The sequence below is a fragment of the Copidosoma floridanum genome, unplaced genomic scaffold (genome assembly GCF_036245765.1).
Source record: "Copidosoma floridanum isolate Cflo_tuat_1 unplaced genomic scaffold, Cflo_Japanese_pri ptg000030l, whole genome shotgun sequence".
NCBI lineage: Eukaryota > Metazoa > Arthropoda > Insecta > Hymenoptera > Encyrtidae > Copidosoma > Copidosoma floridanum.
Window position 1 is genome coordinate 5294123 of NW_028321907.1, and position 25139 is coordinate 5319261.

Here is a 25139-nt window from a genome sequence, read left to right on the forward strand (position 1 = left end):
GGGTGGGGCTTGTTTGTCACGAGTATTCTTTGAGGATCTCGGTTACGGAGGGAGGGGGTGGCCGGGGGTTCATCACCAGATATTCCGTGTACCTGGAGGTGTACAGCCCTACGAGGGGGTGCGCGCGCCGTCAGCTCAGCGGCCTCGTTCCGCGGGTTGTGTGCGTGCGCGTGGATTTTCTCCTCCTCTCACCACCCACCCACCCTTTGCTCGGTACTTTTTCCCGCCGTCGGACGGACAGCCTCGGCAGTCAATCCTCACCCCCCGGAGTGCCAGGTACGTCGTGCGTGGTTTCCTATATATATATTTATACGTGTGTACGTTTGTGTGCACTGTCGAGCTAACATACGTGTATATATATACTGCATTGTCCCACGCACGTGGCTCTACGCGTATATATAGGAAAAGTCGTGTTTTCGAGTGGGTGAGGACGAGTTTCGGGGTATTTGTTGGTTCACCGATTGCTGTTGCTATAGGTGGTGGTGGTGGGTAACGCTCTTTTTTCGTGCTTTTCTTTCAATCGAGTGTGTTTGGCCTTCCCCCGCGCTAGTGAAGATCCATCGAGGAAAGAGCTCTCGACACTACACATCGCTATTTTCTTTTTTTCCAACTGGTGAGTGATGAAACTTTGGTACAGACATACATATACGTGTATTTTTTGTGTTTTCCGATACATACTGCCGATCGAAAGATGCCATTTTTTATGCTGCTATCTTCGATCCGAACAATAATACGAAAACGGTGTCTTATCCTCCACGTGGTGCACGCTAAAAACAAGCCTATATACGTACGAGGTCACTCGGTGCATTTTGATGGAAACTACATTATTTACATACGTGTGCGAGCTAATGCAAATGCCAAAAGCTGTCGTCGTCCTAATTTGATTTTCGCCACCTCGCGCCCTTCGACTCCTCTCCCTCTCGCCCCGTTTCGGCTATTGTTTTCTCGTTTCCGTTCGTTACTCCGGTCTCGGATTATTCCCACCGGGGAGCAAAACTCCGAGGATTGTTTTTTCTCCCCCAACCATGCCGTGCTCTCGAGTTTCCCTTTTTCTCTCTTTTTTTATTTTTTTTTTATTTTTCCATATCCGTACAGTTTTAATTTAATCCCTTGCGCGCCGATGGAGGGCTGGAATTTAAATAAACGACAATAAATCCACGTGTAATTCACGCCCCTCCAGAGTGTGTGCACTGTTGACGTTTCTCGGATGATTACCAGCGAGGACCCAACGCCCTTCAACTCGGCTCTGTTTGTAACAAATGGCCATCTCGTGAATTTCGAGTTTTAATGAAATTCTCGCGTGTACCCCTTGGTGTGCCAGCTGTGCGTGTGTTTCATGAGATCCCATTTTCGTATGAAAAAAAAAAAAAAAAATAGTACGCGCAATGTCTCGTTTGCGTTTCACCGGTGCACACCGAATTATTAAACTGGTATACGGACCGAAGCAAAGTCGTTGGCGTGAATGCAATTATCCCTGTTTGTACACCGTACGACAAACCTATTACAAACTACTCTCTTTCTCTTGGCCCTCGTTTCTCATATTTTCACCCGCCACGAAATACTATGACCAATGTGAAATTATTCCTCTGTTGTTGTTGGTGTTCTTTCGAGCACAATGGGACCGAGCAAATTCCAGGACAACAATGAGATGGAGTTTCACTGGTACATTTTTTTTTGCACCCCACGCCGCACTATTGTTATTTTTTCCTTTATTTTTCGTATAGGATAAAAATAGCAGTAATGGAAAGTGAAAGGGGGCCAGGGGGTGCTATGCAGGTCGAATTCAGTTGGCGTGGGTGTGCGTACTCGGAACGGTTTTAAGTGACCGGGGCGAATCTTTTTTTTCTCTCTCTCTTCGGTGGATTTTTAATCATCGGGATTTTTCGAGAGCACCTCTCGCTCGACTGATTCGTTGGCTCCCTTTTTTCCACACACCGGCAAATTACTTTCGTTGCCTTAACAGTTGGAAACAGAAAGTAAAAAAAACTTAACGAATATGATAAATAAAAAACCAATTACATTTTTCTCCCGGTAAAACATAAAAAAAGCTCTCTTCGTCCGCTTTAAAACAAACCTAGTTTTTTTTCTTCCACGCGCGCGAACTTAGTTAATTAAGAGTAGTTCTTAGTAATGATGAAAAAAAAAAAAAAAAACACTTGATTCACGGGAATTCTCTTTACTCTCATTGAATCGACACAACCAAAGCACGGTAGACCGCGAAATTTCGTCCCGTTGTGGTCCAATTGTGAAAAAGTATACACCCGCGGGGGAAAAAAAAAAACAATTATCCGCAAACAAGAAACGGTGTTCCGCGCATCGGAAGTGAATAAAAAACGAATAAAAAGAAACGAGGAAAACCGTGCTTTCCTCCGATGCGCTACATCGCAGGGGTGATAATGATTGAAAAGAGGTGCGAGAAGGAAAGAAAAAAAAGTCAGAGATCGCGAGGAGAAAGCATACTTTGATGCTCGTTACCTTAACCGTCGTCATCCTCGCACTCGTTGAAACTCGAGTGTTGAGCAAATTCATCCGATACGCCTGTTTATGCTCCGAAAGCTCCCTTTAAAAGCTCAGCCTCTAAAAAAGACGGATACACTCGAAAGCGAAAACATAAGGCAACGCGTGCCAAAGCTCCAGTTTCCCGGAGATCGTGTTTCTCAAGCCCAGACCATTTCAGGGGATGCTGCTCGGGGCACGGAGGGGGCGCTGGAAACTGTGTTTTCCACCCATCATGATTATTTCTTACGTCAGGGACGCCCTTTCGTTTTACTTAAAAAAATATATATGTATGTATGTATAATCTCCATCATCGAGAAATCGCTCGAAAAGGTTCCACGACCGGGCCGACGAAAAGGCCGAGCCAGATTATCTGGATGAATTATGGCTTTCACTTTGCCGGAAAGCTCGCTCTTTCATTACATGTTTTTCGGGAGCTGATTGATGAATGACGCCGTGCCTCAAACGCGGAGGGATAATTTTCGGGACTATCGTTTTATTTTTTTTATTTTTATCCATACCAACGATCCATCTACTCGCGCATGCAAGAAAAACAAGGGCAAGGACCTTTTCTTCCATCACAACGATTCCTTGGCTTTTCCAGTAGGAGAAACACTACACGGCACCGAAAGAGGAAAAGGGGGGGGGGAGCGCTCACATCCACGCGACGGCGGCGCAGCAGAAGGAGGAAACAATAATTGCGGCTTTCCTGCCTCCGCGACGGGCTCCAATTAGGTAAGTGCCGGCGCAGCGACGAGCTCTCCCTTAACGAATCTTCCATCATGACGAAATGATGATTATGACGACGATCGCGAACTTTGAAAATTCCACGGTCCATGTACGCATATACTGGCAAGTCTTTCAATCAAGTAAACGAGACGCTCGGATTTTCATTTATGAATTATTAAATCCACAAGTGCGAGCTTCGATTTTCGATGCTCCGCTCAGTTGGATTACTAGAACTAATTTTCTTATATATTTACGATTTCGAGTTACCGGACTGTGCTTACCGATCACATCGTGCATTCGAAACGATGGATAGAAGCCAAGCGGGTATATACATCACATCGTAGTTACGGAAACGTTCCCCTTACAACTCAATTATCCGAAAGCAAACTCGGCTCGTTCCATAAATAGGCGCGCGAAACTTTGTCGATCTCGCGAGGGATGTGCCTTCCTACTACCCTTCGAGTTATTCGGTTACACGTCTATTGTTCGCTGTACGGCCTGCTCTGTTTGATCGTTTCTCAGAAAAATCTCGACAACGATGATGCACGATAAGCGATAGCAGAGATCGGTAGCAAGATCGATGTGCGTTGACCGGAAAATTCGTTTTAGCAGCCGAGGTTTTGCGGTACATTGGGGATAGTGGATTTCCTTTTCTTTTTTTTCCATCCAACAGAGTGTGTGTACGTGTAACAGAAATGGGGGTGTAGAGGGTAACAGAGAAAACCACTCCCTGACCCTGTCCGAAATCATCCTCTTGGTTACACGCTCTCTCCCCTTTTTTTGGTAGGTACGTTTGGTAGGTACGTTAATTAAATAAAGTGAAGATCGACAGTACATAATAAGTCTACTTTTTCATTTAATCTGATATGGATCTTCATCAAGTGACGACCGATAATATAGAATATTTTAGGTACGTTTCTTTGACTGCCTCGCGTTCCAAAGCTTCAAGTAGATTATAAACACAATTAAGTTTTTGTTTTTATACAAATACCCTAATTACTCGTTCGCATTTTCCAGCTCTCGTGCAACGAATCGCTAATTCTAATTTTCCGGTGATTGACGATAAAGAACTCGATATTTATAATCGGTTTGTAAAAATCCACAGTCTTTGTTCTCCATTTATTGGTGACAGCTTGGAATTGAAACGAATCGATGGCAAGATATAACAATAGGTACATATAAACAGTAAAAAAAAAAAAGAAAGAAAAAAAAACAATTTTTACTGCAAGAGCAAGCAATGAGAAAACAGAATTTCGGAGAAAAGAGTATATGGTTTTTGAAAAAATGAAAAAATCTTTGACCCCCAGAGATTAACATCCGATTTGATGGATCGTACGAAAATCGGTCTCGTATACGTATTTTTGTCCCACGCAACTGTAAGCCAAACACTCACAGCGACCGAGAGAAAATTACACGTAACGACTTGGCGTGACTGTTACACATTACAGGTATATTTGTATCGCTAGCTGCAATCGTAACTACATTTTTTTATTTCCATGCATCGTATCATTTGTATTTTTTAAAACTCTGAGATTCTAATGGGGGCCCCCTGCGATTTGTGTTCAACCCACAGCACAACGATCCATCAAAAATGAAAAAAATAAAATATGGGTCAAACGTGCCATCCAATTTCCTGTAAACGTCATTGGAGATAAATTTTTTCCGCGTAAAAATTACGAACAACACACAACGCGTGCGTCGAAAATTGACGTGATTAACATCGTCGAGAATTCCACTTTGGACTTTCCAATTTACAGTATCGATCGACTCGCCCCGCATCATTTTACACGTTCGTTTTGATGTGGTCGGAAGTCGTGGTGCACAACCCACACCGGGGATGATATATGTTATGTATTCAACGAAACAAACGGAGCTCCAACAATTTTTTTTATACGCGCCAACTTTGTAAAACAACGCTGGGATAAAACATCGGCTTTTTCTTACGTATAGCTCTTCGCTCCGGCACACGCGAAAATCCAGCTGCCGAGTGACCTCGTGTACATAATATACACTCACCGCGGAGAAAAAACCAAATCCATCAGCACCGAAAAAATTCCAAGGCCCCGTTCATCAATCGCTCATTGTGCATCGGCGCGAGCAACTTTGTACAATAGGTACATGTATGTATCGCAAAGGAGAGGAAGCTCGTGTGCCCGCACATGCTGCACGCGTGCAATTATCACGGGTAATTTTACGAGGGCCCGCGCAACGCCGGCAATTAAGCTGCGGGACAATTAATCTCTCCCTCCCCGAGTGTTCGTGTGTACCTCCGTGACGCTACTTCTTTCAAGATAAAAGGGGGAGAGGGCACGGGGCCAAGGTCACACGTGTAGACGACAATGACGGATTCTTCGTCACAATAGGGAGGAGGAGAGTGTGTTGTTTGCGCGGATGAGACGAGCCGCGGTGCGCTCTTTACTGTATGTATACATACGAGCCCAATCGGCTCGAGAGCCAATGAGCGCCCGGTGGCAAGGCTTGTTTCAATTTTCCCTTTCGTCGGGCCAACTTTTCATCGATCACGTGAAATCATCGGCTCAACTTGACGCCACTAGCGGCGAAACGCCGTATGATTTATCGCCTGGAAAAATAATAATCATAACAATCACATCCAGCCTATACACAGGAGCTACGGGTTATTTTTCATCTTCCAGGGACACGCGCGCGCGCAGCCAAAGGCAGAGAAAAGTAAAATGTTGATGGTATTAACGAAAGCACGAGAGAAAAAAGAAGGAAACTTTTTCTCGCAGGGCTTTTTCCGGCCGGGCGCCCTTTTGCGGAGCCCTCCCCCCCATATCCAGGAATTAATGCCGCCAAAGCCAAAGCCATCGATTTTCCGTCAGCCGTTCCACCCTCGTCCCTACACCCAACCCCGTGTTATCTTTCTCTTTCCTCCCGTTGTAACTTTGTAGATATTCCTGTAATACATATATATTTCGGGGGCCGACTCTACCCGATTAATATACAACACGGAAAATTCATTGGGTGTACGTGTAGACGCGCGTTTCGGGCTTTATCGCGTACCGTGTGTACCCCCCATCTTATTTATGGCGGAACAACTACGGTGTATTGTTTTAATAACCGCTAGATGAGGCCGTAAGTTTTCTCCGGGGCTCGGGTGTATACACCGCGCGGGACCGTAACATCAACTTTGTTGAATTGCACGTTTAAAGCGAGGACACTTTTGTTTTTTTGTTGTTTGACTCGAAGGGGTGTCCGTCTATACACTTGCGATTGTCTTAAATCCATGACAGGGGGTTTTATGGCCTTTCCGCGTCGATTCGAGTGACACCCTTGGATTTACAGTGTATCGATTCGCCGAATTTCATTGGTAGAAGGTATACTTATCACGTGGTAAGTTTTATTTTTTCGTTCACCTCGAAGGGGAGCCATGTACTGGAAATAGACCCGCGTGCACGTAATCAAGGGTAGTTTACGAGGTTGCGTCAGAGGCGTCGAAGCCGAGGGGGAAAAGCTATATACCCGGAACTTTCCTCGAGTGCAGGTATATAGCATAGATGGCAAACGCGCCTTTCCTCCGAAACTCCAAAGAGCCGACCCCTCGGTCTTCTTCCTCATCGTTGCAGCGTTGAATAAGTAAGTACAATCGTGACGAATGAGCTGTGAATTCTAATGAATGCAAATAAGTATACCCATCGATTGATACCCGCTCTTTATTCTCTGCTGCTCTACACCGCTTGTATAACGTATACCTTGGGTGCAGTGTAAGGCTACGTAAATTCCAATTCACTCAGCATACATATATGTATTAAAGTATAGTGTAACGCGATTATTTTAACACAAAGCACTGTATACAAGAGGAACGAGGTTGCGTTGGGTTTGTTGTTTCGTTATCCTTTTTACCTTCGTGAAATCGTTGACCACGTCGCTGATGCACGTAAACCTTTCATCCATATTATCCAGGATACACCATATTTTGGAAAAGAAAGTAGAATTAGATTTCCCGTCGAGCCCAAAGTCAACCGTTGCTACGGAAAATAAGATGTAATCGGCAAAATTCAGCCGAACGCGGGAGTGATCCATCTCGAGAGCCGAGCGGCACACGAGCGTATAACAAGTTTAATAATTCATGCTCTGTTCCATCGGCTTTACTCCCACCCCCCGACCATCCACAGCTATTACTTACACTCGACCTGCGCGTCTCTCTCTCTCTTTCTCTTCCTCTTTTGTCCGGGGAAAAAATACTGCCCGGTACTATACGGCTAGAAGTGGATATCACTTTTTTTTTTTTTTTTTTCAAACAAACAAACAAAATTCGGTAGGAAACAAGAGAAAGTACGTCCCTCGTGTTTGTGCACCACTGCGGGGTTTGTGGGGAAGAAAGTTGTGTCGCGCGCGTGTAAAGTACGTGCAGTACGCGCGGCCGGATCGAGGTTAAGCGGGAGAGAAAGTTCTCCCCGGTGAGGCTTGGCCTTTTTTTTTTCTCAGGGGCTAGGGCCATCCAGAAGAGCCAGGGGGTCTTGAGAGCCTCTTGGAACGTAATGAGTGCGGCGCACACAGAGTACAATATGAGAGGGAGGATGCACGATATGCGGTTTGGAAACAAAATGGCTTTTACCCCTGTCTTCCTTTGCTGTTGGACGCTTTTTCGGTGGGCTCGGTTCTTTCATGCTACGACTGTCGGGATTCAGTGCACAATTTTAACTCGCAACATCTTATACCAAATATATAAAGGACCGACCGCTGTGACGTGTACACAATTAAGTGGTGCACGATACTAGATTAAGATATATATATATAATTGGGTGCAACAATTCAATTTAGACTTAAACCGACGTCAAAGTTGGTTCATACTTGCGTCATCACTCGTATATGCAAAGCATATATCTGCCCGCGTGACGTAACTCCCGAAAATCTCGGGGCTATATACCTACACTCCGGACCGGTCGAAAATTCGGGCCGTTCTGTTTTAACAGCGGAGAACGATACGACGGAAGGAAATGGGAGACGGCAAAATGCTGCACATAGCAGAGAGCGCGTGTATATATGGTACGTGTATACAATTGATGCAGCCACTAACGCGTATATATACACGTACATAGAGATACGAGGGGACAATCCGGTTGGATTATATATCATATGTCCGGTGAAAAGCCCAGTGTTTTATAATTCATCCAAAACACCTATACATGTGAAAATTTAACGAATATTCGATGAAATGTGGTAAATCCATTGTTTTTTCAAACGCATAAATATGAAAAGGATTAGACAGACGTATGTTCTGACGCCACCTCGTCTGACCTAAGCCGGCTATTACTACTGAAACGCTGGCATGACGAATTCCGTGGATGAAACCATGAAAGCTTTCCTTTTCTTTTGCAATCGGATGAAATTTATTTATTATAGCTCTTTGACTACCGATTTACAGTACTTTACCGCCATTTTTTTTCTTTGTGCAATAGTCAATACCATCGAAGACTATGAATATTCCCATTTCGCGCGCACGTGATCGTCAGCTCGTAACTCTGAATGATACGTTATACGGAATGCATTGCAAACAGCTCCGTTGTACCTACACCCATGATTACCTCGGAATCGATGAGAACGTTCCCCGGAGGGCCGTACATTTCAAATTCCGAGAGAGCCACATTATCAATTTGCGGTTACCCAACGTATGAGTAGGGTAATTAATACGTGTACAGGGTGCATTATTGTTACCGAGGCAGATGAGATCATTGCGGTAACAGCAATGGTGATAATAATAATAATAATAATACGTCGACGCTTTGTGCTCATCTTGAACGTGCAAAGAAGGCCATCGGAAGCAAGAATCGTGAGGATGGCGATAATATTGAAACCATGTATCTCCGATGAGGAACCCAAAAACCCCCACTGAGAGTCAGTGTATGGATATACATATGTATACATGTACGATGCATATTCCCATTTTCCAGTGTATCTTGTGCTACGATCGCGCACCCACTCAAGCCCAACCAAAACATCTCGTTACGCTGCACCCCCCATCATCCGTTTCTCTTTCTAAAGGTTATACTTGTGCCAACTATATAATACGCGCGCATACATTTATAGCAGAGTACAATCGTAGAGATGAAGTAGTCCTGGACGGTGAAATGACTTTATTGTATTGTCATGCGTGGATACATGGACCGACATATAGGGAGGAAAAAAGAAAAGGTCACACTTTAGTAGTGCTTTTTTCCTTTAAACCCCCCGGTATTTCACCTGTCGGCGTTTATCGACTCTTGGCGGGTGATTGAAAAAAAAAAAAAAAAACATCACGTCTCCACCCTCGATTATCTCCCCGATTTATTTTCCTCGCGTCGAGCTATTGAAAACCCATCAACGCGACCGATTTTTTTTTTGTTTTCGCTCGATTTATCTCTCCGGCGCGTGATGCCGGACCCGCTGTTCTCTTCTATAGGTGTATACTCGCCGGTAGCTGTACACCGAGGCAAATATTCGAAACTCATCCAACCCAAACATACCACATCCCACATGAATTGTCACGATGGAAACGCGACGTTCGCGACATAACGGCTGTGACGGACTCGTCCGATAAATCGATCGATTACCGATGCAACGTCGTCAACGCCGTAACAAATATAGCACGGATTCATTCGGAAAAAAAGTACAATGTGCGCTCGAGCTGCGCATCAGCGAATCGCCCTCGCGAACTAGCGTATGATCGGTAATTAGCCCCGGGGCTGCTGCTCCATGCATCACAGGCTGTCGAGCCGAACTAGCGTACAGCGTTGGGTGGCATTTAGCCGATGCGGTAACTCGGAATCACGCATCCTCCTGCAGCGTCACCTCACCCTTTAACCATACACGCGTGTATACATATAAGTATATAAGCTCTCGCCTACTTACGAGGGCGCGTGGATTATAACTATCCAAGCGAAATAATATCAAAAGCTTACTTCATTTGTTTTCTCTTTGATCTCGAATTTTTTTTTTTGCATTATATTATCAAGGGAAAGGACGATATAGTACTTAATCAATATTTATACAGTGACGCGGGTGATTTTTAAGGTAATACATGTGCTTTTGCATACATTAAAACAAGTAAGTAAAAGTATATAATATCTTTGGGCAAGTCCGAATGATCGAAAGTACATTTCACGTTGTGGCGGGATATTCCGACGGTCTCACGATGACGGGGGTTAAAGTTATCGTCGGCCCTTTTGCCGTACACGTATCTGATCGTAAATCATTGATCTCCCCGAAAAAGCGCTTTATCTACTGCCCTGCGCGACTGAAGCACTTTGTACGTGCTTACTTACGAGCTTTTCCTTTACGCCCTCCCCTCCACCCTGGTTTACCAGGAGTATAAATAACGTCGGAGGGAGAGGGGATAATGAATATCCCATGAATTACCTCGAATGATATTTCGTGTGCTGTGTACACAGGGTATGGGTGTACCTGTACACAAAATAACACGGGACTGATGTTTCGGATGATTTTGCGGTTGGCGGTTTCGCAAAAGGGTGTCGAGAGTCCTGCCGTGTTATTATTTAACTCGCTGGGGACGTCATGAGTTTCGAGGTGCGAACACTCACGGTGTTGGATGAGTCACGTGCGTTGTCGAAAGTTGATGTGAAATGTATAACAACCCCAGGAAAGCGAGTAATACCGTATCTTTCGCTCTTAATCTGAATGAGTAAGTGTTCACCTATTGGAGTTAAATTAACGCTGAATCGATGGAGCTTTACTGACTCTACTTTTCGTTTCGTAAATATTCTTTCGAACGCGCGATAGCGAAGCTTGATTTTCACAATCGCGAAAAGGGTTGTCCAAAATTACTCGAATACCGATTGTTTTGGGAATATTCGCAAAGATGTGCTTAGTAGTAATATAAAATACATACATTTAAATTCATACAGATCCACGAGATGGGTATATTTAAAAAAATAAATGATTGTTGAACAAATTGTAATTATTTTTATTGCTACTGAAAATGACTATGATGTACAGAAATTTGGTAAGAACGAAAAAGTGTAATTCATCCACCTCTTTCTTCTCGCAAAAATGTAAATATCCAAAAAATTGTTAAAGTCAATGATTTACACACAAATCCTTGTTTCATTAATGAATTTATGGTTGACGAGCAGTGCTCAACTGTTATAAACTATGTTGTAAGGGTCGAGGGGCCGTAATTTTCAACAACCCATTGCTCCATTAATCCGAGGTCCGCCGCCAGGGGCCCCGTCAGATGACGCTCAACCATGTCCGAGGGTCACGAGAACTGGGATGAAAGTAACAAAAAATGTAAAACAAAAAAATAAGGAAAAGCAAGAGACGGATGATTACACTGACCCACTGTAAGCCGCGAGACCGCGGCCGACCACGGTACTTACAAGACTCTTCTTCGTCTCCTGAGCAAGGCGTGGGTGGGTGTCGGTACGTTTCCGCAGCCGCCTCGTACCGATTGAAAACCGTTGACGCGAAATTACCAGCAGCCTTCGATATCCTGAGTGACTCGGCTCTAAAGTAATACCTGCCCATGATTTCCACGATTATCTCCTTCGACAGGGTAGAAGTCACGTTTTTGGGAACGTCACGGATGATCTCCACGATCCACCGCTCCTTCCACTTGTGATTACTAAAGTCGTCACCAGCTAGCTCTTCGACCTTGTCCAAAAGCATCTTCAAATAACGAGACGTATAATTTTTTTGAACGGATTCAATGCGGTTGAGAATTTTCAGCGCAGAGCAGCTGCTGGCTATTGTCAAACCAGCGACACACGTTTCAACGAGCGCCCAAGTTTTGTCGTTTGGCTCGGCAACGAAACGTCGATGCAACTCACGGGCTATCGCTTTAGCCGCGTATGGTTGGTGGTTTTTGCACCACATGTCCTTCAAGAGCTCGTGCAGCTCCTGGCAGGACATAATTTCTAAAGCCAACGTGGCCCCGTGTTTCTTCAAAAGGAGGGATTCCTCGTTGAGCAGCAGCTCGACGAGATCCATGGCTTTTGGTTTTGCGAGTTTGCGCCCGTAGCTCATGATCGAGCGAGTCGCTAATTTTTCACGATCGGCGTGAAACAGTGACTTTAACAATTCGACCGAAGTCGGAGGGTTAGCTGTTTTCACAGCCACTGGAATGAAGGACACGGGCTTGTAAAATTTATCCACACCTTGTCCAAGAGTGTCGACGGCAGATACCAATCGCAACAAGTATCTGCTCAATGTTTCACCGTCCAAGAGAACCGCCAACACCATTAAGCTGCCTGGTTGGTCGATACGCTGCACACTGTGGTTGACGAAGGACCAACAGTACTTGTACCATCTCAACTCGAGGAGGAATTTTCGCGCCGACCGTACTTCTCGATGGGATTGAGAGCATAGTAACTCTCGACAGGTTGACAAGTACATTTTCCAATCGACAGTCTCTTGACACTCGTCGCATGCCCGTACAAGGTCGTGTACCCTACCACGTAGGATATTTTGTTTGTAGTCTGCCGGATGAAAAGTAGCGTACATCAGCTTGTAGTAATGAGGATCGAACATTTTTATGGATTTTATAAACGATACCTTATGGTTTTCGGTTAAACACCACTGATCTACCAAAGTGTGAATCCAAGAGTAATTGGTAGCCAAATCTTCGTTGCCGTCCGTCAAGTCACGTTGGGATTTCATGAACAAGGGGTAACGAGTCAGCTTCAATGTTTCCTTGCGCACTTGTTCATCTTGATTAACTTTTACGTTCATATTGCAACTGTGCATATTTTTGATGAACCACGTCATGTAACTTGTTTTTTTATCAAAATGTTTCCAAATTAAGTGATCGTTTGGATATTTTTTGAGAAATCTGTCGAAAAGTTTGTCGAAACAGTGTATCCTCACTACTGCAGGGTAACTCAGTATAAACTTAGAGTTTTTACATATTTCTATGTTATATTCTAAATACATGTCCATCACCTTATCGAGCAGAGTTTGTATGTCTTCAGTTTCAACGTGTCGTTTCGACTTGATCAACAAAGAATACAACATTCGATCGAAAATTATGCACGTCAATTCATTTGAAAATAACTCATTTTTTATGTAAGCCCTAAATATTATTTCATAAAACGTTGACCAACAAGAATCATCTAAATCTTGAATTGCGAATTGCTCTGTAAGATAATCCAACGTGGCGTGTAAAAATGGTGCGTTGTTTTTTTTATGCATACTATTGTAGTACGTTAAAAACTTCAGCAAGTATTCTTGACTCTTGTTTAACTTACACGAATGAATCATCATTGTTATAACTTTATATTTTACAGTTGCTTTGGAAGATTCGATTGCATCTTTAAATACTATGAATGATCTCTCTGGTAGCAAGTAGCAACAAACATTAAAATACTTATCTGAATTTTTTTCGCACGAGCGCATAAAGTTTTCAATAATGCTGATTCTTTTTTCATGAGGTAGAATCATCAGCAATTTATCAAAACCCATAAGCGCAAAATGAACATCTTGAAGTAAGTTTAAGTTAAATATCTTGCTGTAGTTTTTCATCAGTAGTGATAATTTTTTTTCTTCCGGATAATTATCCAAGTAGGAAATCATCATATCGAAATCGTATTTACTTTTTGAGCTCATACTTTTGAACACCTTTTCATAAAAAATTTCAAACTGCTCTTCGGGGAGTAACTTCATGTAAACATCAATATCTGATTTGTTTTGATGAATGTCATCATCTATTTCATTCAACATTTCAAACTCTAGATTGTACTTTTTCTTATATGTACTTTCGAGTAAAATCATACGATCGTTCCTCGGATAATACTGAAGATACTCAAGATAAGTTGCAAATTCAAAATCACGATGATCATCCGGAAAAAAATTGTAAAACAATGTTTCAAAATTTTTTTTCGAAAGACTGTTGTACAGATCATTCACACGGCAATGATCAATCACAAATTCTGCGTTTTGCATTACAAATTCTAATCTTTTTTTTGCCAAAGAGCGTATCTTCTTGCGCGAAAACATTAGATAATCAGTGTCCATTCCGGCAGAAGCGAAAATACACAAGAAATCATTTGGATGACTGGGAAATAAGTTGAGGATTATCGAAGTATAATCCATCGAGCGAATCCGGTGAAGTTCTGCGTAGCGATTGTGTTTTTCTACTCCCAAATATAAATACCAAATCACGAGTTTTGGATGCCTGAGATAAAGTATTTCGAGCTCTTTGATCGACAGCACGATCTTGTACTGAACAATAATATTGAAAGTAAATTTTGGATTGCAACACAAGAGTAGGGGCCTAGCTTGTTTCAGACAGTAAAGATTTGAAAAAGTGTTAAAAAAGGCCTTGGCCTTTGCTTCGAAGCCAACCAAACTATACGACAGATTTTTTACTATCCGTTGTCTCGTTCGAAGTGACACGTAAGGCCAAATATTGGCCTCGAAGTATTTAGGGTTCACAAATTTGTTTGATCCTTGAAAGAACCATTTGGCTCGCAAAGCTTTATTGACCACCTGAATGTCCGTGGATTGCAAGGCATCTACTACCAACTCGGGGGATTTTAATTGATCACCAATTAGAATCTTCACGAGTGAATGTAGAGGAGATGCGATTCCATAAGAGTTCAAATCTACGTTATGATCACCTGTCTTTTTGATTATTCCTACAACTTTTTGGACCACAGCGTTGTTGTGTTTGTACTTATCGCCGAGCGATTTTCCTGGTACAGACTGCATAGCCGTCAAATACGGCGACAGCAGAGATTCTTCCATTCCAACTTCTGCTTCTTTTTACTTGATATTTTATATCTGAAACTGTAAAAAATCAATAAACATTGTAAATGAAAAAGGAAACTGAATTCAAAACATTGATTGTGTCCTTATATTTGGTATACCATTTATTAATAAGAAAAAGTTTGGAGACAAATAATATATTATACCCATCATATGCTTAAAGGTCGAGGTTGTGATTTATAACTTACAAATAATTTATTATTTCACACAAACATAATTTATAACTTTGCTTTTAAATGTTACAATAAATCTTAGTCAATCAAAATTACTTAAACTTAACTTTGATATTAGAAATTTATTTAATTATTTCTTCGAGTTGAAACTAAACTTGTAATATTTTGTGGTAAATGGACGACTAAATACATTTTTTGCAAAAGTTTCAGCACCTTCTAGAACACGAATTGTCGAAACCGAAGGTTCTACAAAACAGTACTTGCTGACAATATCGAGGATTAGTTCTTCGGTCAAAAATTCCGACGTTTTTTCGATATCGAAAGCATTTTTCAAAAGATCACCTATCCAATCCAGTTTCGACACCCCGTTAGGATTCACTTGATCTGGAAACGTTTCGATTTTGCTCAATAATTGTCTAATACACCGACTCTTGTAGTAGTTGTTTATTTTTTTAACGTTACTTAAAACTTTTAAAGGTTTATCGTCTTTTTCTGTCAAAGCATCAATGCAGATTTGCACTAGTTCCCAGTTATTGTCATTAGGCTCGAGAACAAAGCGTTTTACAACCAAGCTCGCGATCATCTGGCGAATCGACGAGTGTGTTTCATTAGTCCAGAGTCGCTTGATAAACGCTACCATGTCCTCCTGGGTCGTTATCTTAAATAACAGTCGGATGCCATGCTTTTTAACGGATATCGGCTTGTCAAGCAGTTTCTCGGCAAACCTTTTGATTTTGCTCTTGGTCACGCGCTCCGAGGTATTGGTAAGTGTTTGTTGGGCCAACTTGACGCAATCGCCCAGACAGAACATGTCAATCACATCGAATGATACTGGTGGACTCGTCAAATTCATCCCTGACAACGCAGCCCTTAGGAGCACGTAGTAATCCTTGAAGTCTGGATGGTGAATGCCAAACGAAGCGTCTTTAGGTGCAAATGGTGTGACAATTTTAGAAAAAACGTCACCCTCCAACATGATTCCCAGCACCTTGAGGCTACCTGGATTTTTGATGTCGAGCAAGCAGCTTTCGATAATTTTGCCAGGCAGATCCTTGTACCACTTGGTTGTGAGAAGCAGGCGCCTAGCTGCCACGCTACCACTTTTTGTGTTCCACTTTAGTAATTCCTGGCACGCGCCAAGGTAATTCTCAAAAGTACCGATCAGACCTTGATCTTTGTTTAGCTTGACGATGGCTTCACCTGTTTTTATTTCGCGTTTTATTGTTTTATCATCCACAATCTCATCTCTTCTGTAATACTGATAAAATATTTCCGGCTCGTGTGTGCGCATCACGTTTATCAGACCACGATAGCATTGTTCGTCTTGTAAGGATTGCTTTATAATCTCCAACAGGTGCGGATAGTTCTTCAAAGATAACTTTTCGATAGCACAATCGGGATCGTGATATATTTTAACATTGTCAATCACTGCATTGTAACTACGCATTTCTTCTGTAATTCTATAAGCAACCTTGGATTTGGCGAACAACTTAGAATTTTCTAATCGAATTGGACAATGTTTGGATGGGAACTTTTGGGGGAGCAAATTCGTGAGCTTTTCAAAATAAAATCTATCGAAATGTAGACATCTCTTTACATCGTTCCATACGCAATGTAGAGTTTTCCTGCCCAACAGTTGGTAATTATCCTTCAAAAACATCCAGTCGCTGTACAAACTATCATTTTCCAAATTAAATTGAACAATGATTTCAAATATTTCATTTAGCATGACTTGATTTTCGTCCCCCATACTTTCGAGATTATCTTCATTCTGAATCAATATTTGATGAACTGCAGCGTCAAGAAATATTTTTATATCATACACTATGAAATACTTGGTCAGTTCGCCCTTCGTATGCACCCGCCACAATAATTCTAGTAATGCTTTGAACTGGGACCTTTCGAACTTGCTTGGATCATAATACGCGTGTAATATTTCAAATATTTCATGCAATAGCTGTGTTTGCTCATTTTTATGACGCCTGTTGTAATACTCAAGAAAATCCAACACGTCATCGTTACTACAATCTACCGCGCAAGACTGTACCATGTGCTTAATCAACGTATGTCTGCTGGTTTCATCACTCGACTTTGCGATCGCATTCTTAAAAGTGACGAGTGATTCCTTCGGAGGTACGTAAACGTACCAAGCATAATAATCGTCGGACTTTTCATGCAACTTTTTCAAAAATTTGAGTACTTGCAACGCTCTATTCTCTGGCGACATCAAACGCAACAACTTTTTCTTGAACTCATCGTCTATCTCGAGTGAGAAGACATCATCAAACAGACTTTTACCCAAATTTTCTAGAGACGCTTTATCCAATAGTCTGAATATTTGTTCTTTCGAATACTTAACATCGATTTCCAGCATAAAAAAGTACGAGCCAAAATCAATGTCGTTAAGTCTCGTAGGAAATACTTTTATAAACAATTGTTCGAACAGTTCGACTGATATGTCATTATGTATTAAATTGCATCGTAACTGAAAAGAAAAAAAGTCTTTATGGAACGAGAATTCTCTGGAATATTTTGCTCTGTATGCGTTGGTAAACAGTTGCTCGCGTTTTTCTTTCGGGTAACATTTCAAATAATTAATTACGTCTTCTAAGTGAAAGTTGTTCTCCTCGTCGGGAAAAAGGTTTGCAAAAAATATTTCAAACTGTCGCAGACTAAGCTTTTCGCCGATAGTTTGGACTGAAAAAAGATTTTTTAAAGTAAGTGCCTTATCCACGACAATATTTTTAGCCTGTTTAAAAAACAGATCGGTGTTAGTACGGCCTATGTTTACGTAATACCTCGGGTGGTACAGTTCAATAAAAACGGCAATGTGACGTCTTATCAAGTGCGGTAAAAATTTCTCAAAAATTTTCCTTTCTTCCCTATGCTTGACGTCACCATCTAATTTGCTCGTATAACAGAAGTCCCGTACAAACCGCCTTAAACAGCCGATCACGAGATTTGGATACTTTTTGAACAAATCAAATAGCACCTCGTACGGTGGAAGAATGTTAGCTCGCGACACTTCCGCTTCGATGTACTTCTCGCCACAGGCAGCCAACAACGGTACAGTTTTTTCAACGCCATACAGAGCAACGAAGGCTCCGTGAAACTCTTCGGCTTTTTTCTCGTTGCCTTTGAGGCCCTGCGATAGAGCCTTTATGATCCGAAAACGGGTGCGTTTCGATACAAGGGGCATGATGTTGTTAACGAAATTGTCGGCGGTCACGATTTCGTTCGTGGCCTTGAAAAACCATTTTGCTTGAAAGGCTTGATTGATGACCGGTATGTCCTCGGACGTCAGAGCTTGGATTACGGCCTCGTTTGACCTCAGAGCCTTGCCTACTCGAATTTGCCAAAGCGGTACTAGTGCCGTGGAAATTTGCTTGGGCACAATAAGCTCCGTCGTTATGTCACCGCCGAATTTTTCTTTATTTTTGACCGTTTCGTTCACTAGCTGGTTAAGTCCCCTGTATTTGTCACCGGGTGTATTTCCATCCAACGATTGGATGGCTGATAAGTATGGCGAGATATTTTTGCCCAACCGCGTGTACGGTTCGAGTGCTTGGATTATCTACGATGCCGGGATGATAATTTTAATCAATTTTGCAATTTTTTTCTGTTTAAAGTTCATCAAATTTTCGACTTACGGAATCCAACGATTGGCTTTCCATGGTTTCCCTTGTTTCGTCAAACGTATCGTTAGTCTCAAAATTATCCGGGGGTAAGCGCTACCCTCTGCAGGGTTATTTTAAAGAGTGGTTGTACTACAAAAAAGCAAAAGTAAATTTTTTTTTTTTTTCGTACCATTAAGGACGAAAATAATACATGGACTTTTTTTTGAGGGATAAACCATCACAACATAACGTATTGTTTTCAAATAATAAGCATATGCCTAGTATATTAAGAAAATGTATTATGCTTTCTACAGTTAATCATTAAATAATTACAACCAAGTTATCAGTGATTACGAAATAATATGAAATTAAAGTAACATTAAAGTACGTTTCGAGTGAAACGGAACAATTTCGTTATACGATGAAATTTGTCGCAATCAAGTACCTTTTTTATATTTAAAGAAAACTTTTACTCGGCAAAAAAACACGAACCGCATTCAGAGGTACCAAGTACATATAGGGTAATAAAAATGGTGGGCTGATTTTACCTCCCTATAACAAAATGTGACCCCATAACAGTGCAGCATACCAAATAGTCATGAATCAATCCCAAAAAAAAAAAAGCTGACTCATTGTTATTTCGTCATTTATATTTTCTTCGATTTATTTTCTTTTGTTTGCAACTTGTTGCGATACACGATGCAATATACTACGCATGGTTGGCGAACGCATGGGGGTAATTAACTTTAAATCTTTTAAACGTATACCTCATAAATATATGTGGACACAAAGAATGTTTTAAATAACAGCGAATGTTTTTGAACAAAAAAAAAATCAAAGTATTTATACTTACGTACTTGTTGAAGCCGACAATGAATATTATTATACACTCAGAAGCCACAATTATGACGGGATTACAATCTCGTATGTATATTGATATTATCAACCAACAACTAACAATAGCCTTGTTTTAAATAACGTGACGCTGCACGAGTGTTGCTGTCGTGCCACTGTTCTCTCAATACAAAAAAATGTAGATAACAAATAAAAAGGGGGGGGTGGCTGAAGCGATGCCAGCGTACAAGTAACGGCTACAAGTGCAACCACGATAACCGACATGGCTGAGGGCGGTCATAATTCAATTATGATTTTTCTAAAAGCAATTTATCGCTTTTAATACATTATCTTCGATTTAATCATTACTTTATGTACGCGATACTTGTGTAAAATGAAAAAAATAATACTTTGGATTTGTCGTTAGCGGTGTTTAAAAAAACATTTTTTTTTTTCTTTACTATTTAACTCAACAAATAAAAGCTTGATAAATATACGCTCTTATATTTTGATCCAATGTTTGCTCCACTGAGATTATTATTTGCCCTCAACTTCTTTTTTTTTTACCTTCGGTTTTGACTGAAGGTTAAATGCTCGTTAAATATATATCCATGATAAAAGTCCATCAAGACTCAAGACACGATTTTAAACAAAGAGAAAATTGCCACGTTAGCCCTAAAAATAAAAATTTTGAGCTTTACTCGCTTGGTTGCATGTACACACGTTTCATGAAGAAGTCCGCGATAGGAAAAATTTCAGCCCGACACTCCGTTTGCCTTTCCCACCATTTGAGGGTGGAGTGAGAGAAGGGGTTGCACATATGGACTATTGTGTTATCTCGCGAAACGCGTGCTCGAATATCCGCGAAAACGGGCACACGTGGAAGTCCTGCGTGTTGCAAATAAGAGATAAGAGGCTCTTTTGTTTAGCCGGACGCGTGTCCATTTTGAAAGATATTTTTAAAACCCCCACGTGTGGGTAAAACTTTCGAAAAGGCAAAGGAGGGAAAATCGAATTTACAATCGCCGGCTGCATTGACAGTGTCAAACGAAAGCAATGCAGACTTGCTGGAACACGAGGCAAAAATTTCAATATGCCTGGCATTGAATGGCACTGCTATTTTCCGCTGCACCTTTTTTCCATCTGAAAGAAGCTGTTTTTTTTTTTTTTTTTTTCTTGTTTTGAAAGATTCTTTTTTTCTCGTCGCTTGCAGATACATCACTCGAAGCGATAGACGAGATGACGATACCAGAACAGGGAAAATACTTCTCTATTAAAATGTCTATTGGAATTTTCATTGAAACAAACTCGGATTTCTCATTAATTCTTGCAAGCTCCTCGCGGATTCGTGAGGGAAAACAAAGTATTTTTTCCCCCCTTTTTTTGGTGGTTGCTCCTCTAAAGTTCGACAGGATTACGTAGGACGTATAAACGAAACAAAGCGAGTGATTTAAAAGCGCGCGAAGTATAAATAAGCTTCGAAAGAAAGTCCAAAGCGATGGAAAGTCGGGAGTCTGTGAAAAAAAAGGTCCTTAAAATAATCTCGAGCTGGTATACTTTGAAACGCTTTTTAAAACCAATTTGCAGTCACTTGTCGGACGGAGTGAAGAAAAAGCGGGGCGGAGAAACACGTATATATATATACCTACGTCTTCCTTTCTCGCCCGGTAAAATGAGCATTATTAGCTCGAAAAGAGCATCGGCGAATGAAAAGAAACGGCGCACGCGAGGGTAGGTCACGCGGACTTTTTTTTCCTTCCACCCAATACGCCGTGACATATATTATGTGTACTCGGGCGAGCTGTGGCACTATATCGGCCTCCGAGGATATAACCTGACGACAAAGCGATGAACGGCTACAGTATACTCTTATCACGAAATGTAATGAAAATCGACTTTATACTCTCGGATTCACTCTGATCGGCCGGTTAAATGATAACTCGTTTATCGTAACTTCAGTCACTCAAAACTATTGTTTTTCTGTTTTATTCCGATGAAAATCTGATGCCACGATCTTACTTTATTATTATCAGTCAGTGCTGGACCATTTACTTGAAAATAATTCCATGGTATACCATCAACCACAACTAGATTTATTTTTATAATTGCGAAACAAATTCTACACAAACACGGTTATAAAATATCATCCGAAAACTCTTCAATCAATGTATGCAACTGCTTCTGCATCGAAGGATTAAAGTGGAAGAACAATAGCTCCAGAGTGTATAGTTGTATACGTATGAGAAAAGTTTTTTCCTCCGATTTCTCTTTTTTAAATCCCACAGCACAACCTTCGAGGGCCCGTTGGTTGGTGCTCACGACTGTTAGATATAGTTACTTTCAAAGTCGCAACCGATGCTATATAGTCTTCTCGGGTAATAAGGTTCGATCCGCGAACTTTTCCTTATCCCCTCCTTATTCCGTTTCTCCATCTTTTGCTCGATATACTGCACCCAAGTACACTTTCATCGCGATTGGTTTAATTTTCGCCTTTGACGGGGAACGTTATTTTCATATCGGTATACGATCGGCAGCTGTAGAAAGTAAAGCCAGAGGTGTAGAAAGGGCTTTTAGCGCTGCGAGTGCGTTTGATTTTATTCCAACCGAGTGTATAATTATACTTGCACGGCTGGGAAGAGCTTTTGAAACCAATGAGGGGGGGGGGGTGATATACGTTGTAATACCTGTATGAATGGGAAGATTTTATAATTTTTCGGTTCCAGCGGATATCAAAGGTGCGCGGTGAAAGAGGAAAAGCGAGAACAGAGAGAGGGAAAAAAATGACGGAGGATCAGCAGCAGCAGCCGAGCTACAAGCTAATCTACTTCAACGCCCGGGGTAGGGCCGAGCACATTCGCTTCGTGCTCGCCTACGCCGGAGTGGATTACGTCGACGAGCGCGTCCCGAAGGAGCGCTGGCCCGAATTAAAAAAGTGTAAGGAATGATAAAGTTACGGCATATCTCTCACTTTTATTTTATGCCCCTCTTGTCGCTCGCCCGTGCGATTTTTAAATTTCAAATTAAAACACGCAAGTGCAGCCTTTTCAGCAGGAAATAGACGGGAAATTAAGTCTTTTGGACGAGGGGACGCGAGAAACGCGCGTAGACGTGCTAAATGGCTCGAGGGTGTCTTGTTTCTTTTTCTTTTTTTTTTCTTTTTTTTTTTTTAAAGCTCAAGTTGGTACGTACACTCGTGCGGATTAAAAATGAAAAAAAAATTAGAGCGCATTATATAGATAGAGAGACAATTTTTCAAAAACGATCATTACAAGGTGAACCGCTTACTTGTATACTTTTGTGAAAATATATACCCAAAGAAAATGGTTAGTTAAAATCTGAATTTCGTGCTCCTTTGAATGACATTGAGTATATTATTTTCTCGCTCGTATAGTAAAATTAATCGTGAAAAGAAAATTGAATTATTATCAGTCCTGGTCGCGTTTCTATCCATATATTTATACATGCATGTTATAGCATATAGCAGTAGATATAATATGTGATGGCAACTACGTGCTTTTGTCGCGATAAAGGCGAAATGAATAGCAAACAGTTTGATCTCTGCTTCGATTTTCGCATGAAATCCTCTGTTGGTTGATAATATGGAATTCTCCTGTTTCCACTACTCGTGTATTGTCATAATATACATCTGCTGCACGTGCACCCACCGAATGTTTCGTCCAACCAGCGGTGCCTTACGGTCAGCTGCCGGTGTTGGAGGTGGACGGCCAGCGGGTGGCTCAGAGCAACGCGATCGCTCGTTACTTGGCGCGAAAATACGGCCTCGTCGGAGCCGACGAGTGGGAGGCCATGCAGTGCGACGTCCTCGTCGACAGCCTCGGTGACCTCAGGCAGGGTAAACACGAATTTTCAATCATATATATGTACGAGCTTTTTCGTCATTTTTTTTTCAAAACTACATATTATGATGGTTTTTATGCCCGCAGAACTGTTGCAATTCCAAAAGGAGGAGGACCTCTTCAAGAGGGAGGAGAAGAAGGCCAAGTTCGCGAAAGAAACGATACCCTTCTTCCTGAACAAGTTCGAGCAGACCGTTGGCAAAAACAACGGCTACGCCGTGGGATCGAGCGTGAGTTTGATCATTTCTCGTACCATTAATAACCGAATCAAAACGTTATCAAAAAATGGAATAATTTTTTTTTCACGTACAGACAACGTGGGCGGATTTCGTGTTTGCCGTTGCTTTGGAGAACTTTGAGCAAATGTTCGGCGGTGGGGCGCTGGAGAGCTACCCCGCCCTTCGCAGTCTGAAACAACGCGTGCACGCCATCCCTGCCATCGCCGAGTGGATCGCAAAACGGCCCCACACCAGCTCTTAAGAGCAAAAAGGCACACCAGAAGAGAATCGAGTAGCAAAAAAGATGTGCAATGCAAACACATGCCGTTCCGGGAAGTCTTGCGGATGCTCGTCGTCGAGGCTAATATTGTCCAACGACAGAGTATATACGTTTAGCTTAATGTGGGCCAGCAGCATAGGTGTCTTGCTGACAAGCAAAAATGAATGGTCGATGTATATTGTCTGCGATATATATAATACGTATATTTTCCGAGTGATGTGTATTAATCTGCAGGGATCGTAAAATACTTGATTGTATACGTAATGTAGAGTAGAACGGGGCAAGTATAGCTCGCCGGTTGTGACACGCCGTTTGCAATTGACGTTGCCATTTGCCATGGCGTGTATACGTGTGTGTGTATGTTTACTTATACGTGTATATACATGTAAAATGCAATGTGCGTTTGTTTTGGTGGATTGTAATTTTTCTTCCCCTCCCCCCCCTAATAATTTTTAAATTAAAATCACGTACGTTCGCACAAGTGGTTTAGCGCGTGACGGGCAACATTATGCATTTGGTGTGTATTTTTGTAACGGCTGGGTTTCACGGAGAAATTCATCGGAAACCTTAGCATGTGCTTCAGATATATATACGCTTCTCCTCTACGATGAACTATAAATTATTGAGTTGCCAAGCTTACGTTCGATACTTCAGTGTTCTTGAAAACATAGGTGTGTTATTGGCTATTGCAAAATTAATATACGATCATGTTTCGCGAAAAAAAAAAAAAAAAATTAAATAAAATAAAAAAAAAAAAAATAGAACAACAGAGAATAAATGTATTACTATCATGTGAGATTGATTCGAAGTTTTTAATTTTAATTAAATTATACAGCTGTTTTCTAAATTTTAAGAAACTTCATAAATATTGATTAGTTACAAAAATTGAGTTTTTTTTCTTTCTTCGAAAAAATTTGCTTGGGTGTTCTAACGAAAGTTTTTTTATATATATATATATATTGCTGAGTATAAATATTAATAATAAGAGTGTATACATGTTAAAAATCAAATAATATAAATGTTACGAAAAAGTTATCAGATGTTGCATTTTTCGTTAGTGGATGATTAAGATAAACCATCAAAACATTCAGAATTTATATTAATGAAAAAAAATAAATAAATAAAAATAAAAAAAAATAACTGAAACTATCGGTAGAAGTTGTTTATTGAATGATATAACTATGTTGAACAGAATTTGTTGTATAGTATAT

General features: G+C 41.3%; 3 protein-coding genes across 4 annotated transcripts; 1 reads left to right on the plus strand and 2 right to left on the minus strand.

Moving 5' to 3' along the window:
- Window positions 1-351: 351 nt before the first annotated feature.
- LOC106643416 (glutathione S-transferase-like) lies at window positions 352-23953 on the plus strand. The gene is made up of 5 exons (XM_014358546.3): window positions 352-613; window positions 22297-22507; window positions 23259-23426; window positions 23518-23660; window positions 23743-23953. Exons 2-5 carry the CDS (start codon window positions 22354-22356, stop codon window positions 23908-23910), a joined length of 633 nt encoding a protein of 210 aa, XP_014214032.2. The 5' UTR covers window positions 352-613; window positions 22297-22353; the 3' UTR covers window positions 23911-23953.
- Window positions 11179-14928, minus strand: LOC149373447 (uncharacterized). The gene is made up of 2 exons (XM_089596355.1): window positions 11565-14928; window positions 11179-11452 (listed from the first exon to the last, which is right to left on the minus strand). Exons 1-2 carry the CDS (start codon window positions 14926-14928, stop codon window positions 11427-11429), a joined length of 3390 nt encoding a protein of 1129 aa, XP_089452481.1. The 3' UTR covers window positions 11179-11426.
- Window positions 15099-19723, minus strand: LOC106643362 (uncharacterized). Of its 2 annotated transcripts, none has more exons than XM_089596820.1 (3): window positions 19597-19723; window positions 18773-18889; window positions 15099-18696 (listed from the first exon to the last, which is right to left on the minus strand). In XM_089596820.1, exons 2-3 carry the CDS (start codon window positions 18794-18796, stop codon window positions 15253-15255), a joined length of 3468 nt encoding a protein of 1155 aa, XP_089452946.1. In that variant the 5' UTR covers window positions 18797-18889; window positions 19597-19723; the 3' UTR covers window positions 15099-15252. The 2 variants fall into 2 exon arrangements, with proteins under 2 accessions (XP_089452946.1, XP_014213950.2); XM_014358464.2 differs by having other exon boundaries at window positions 19593-19723.
- Window positions 23954-25139: the final 1186 nt, after the last annotated feature.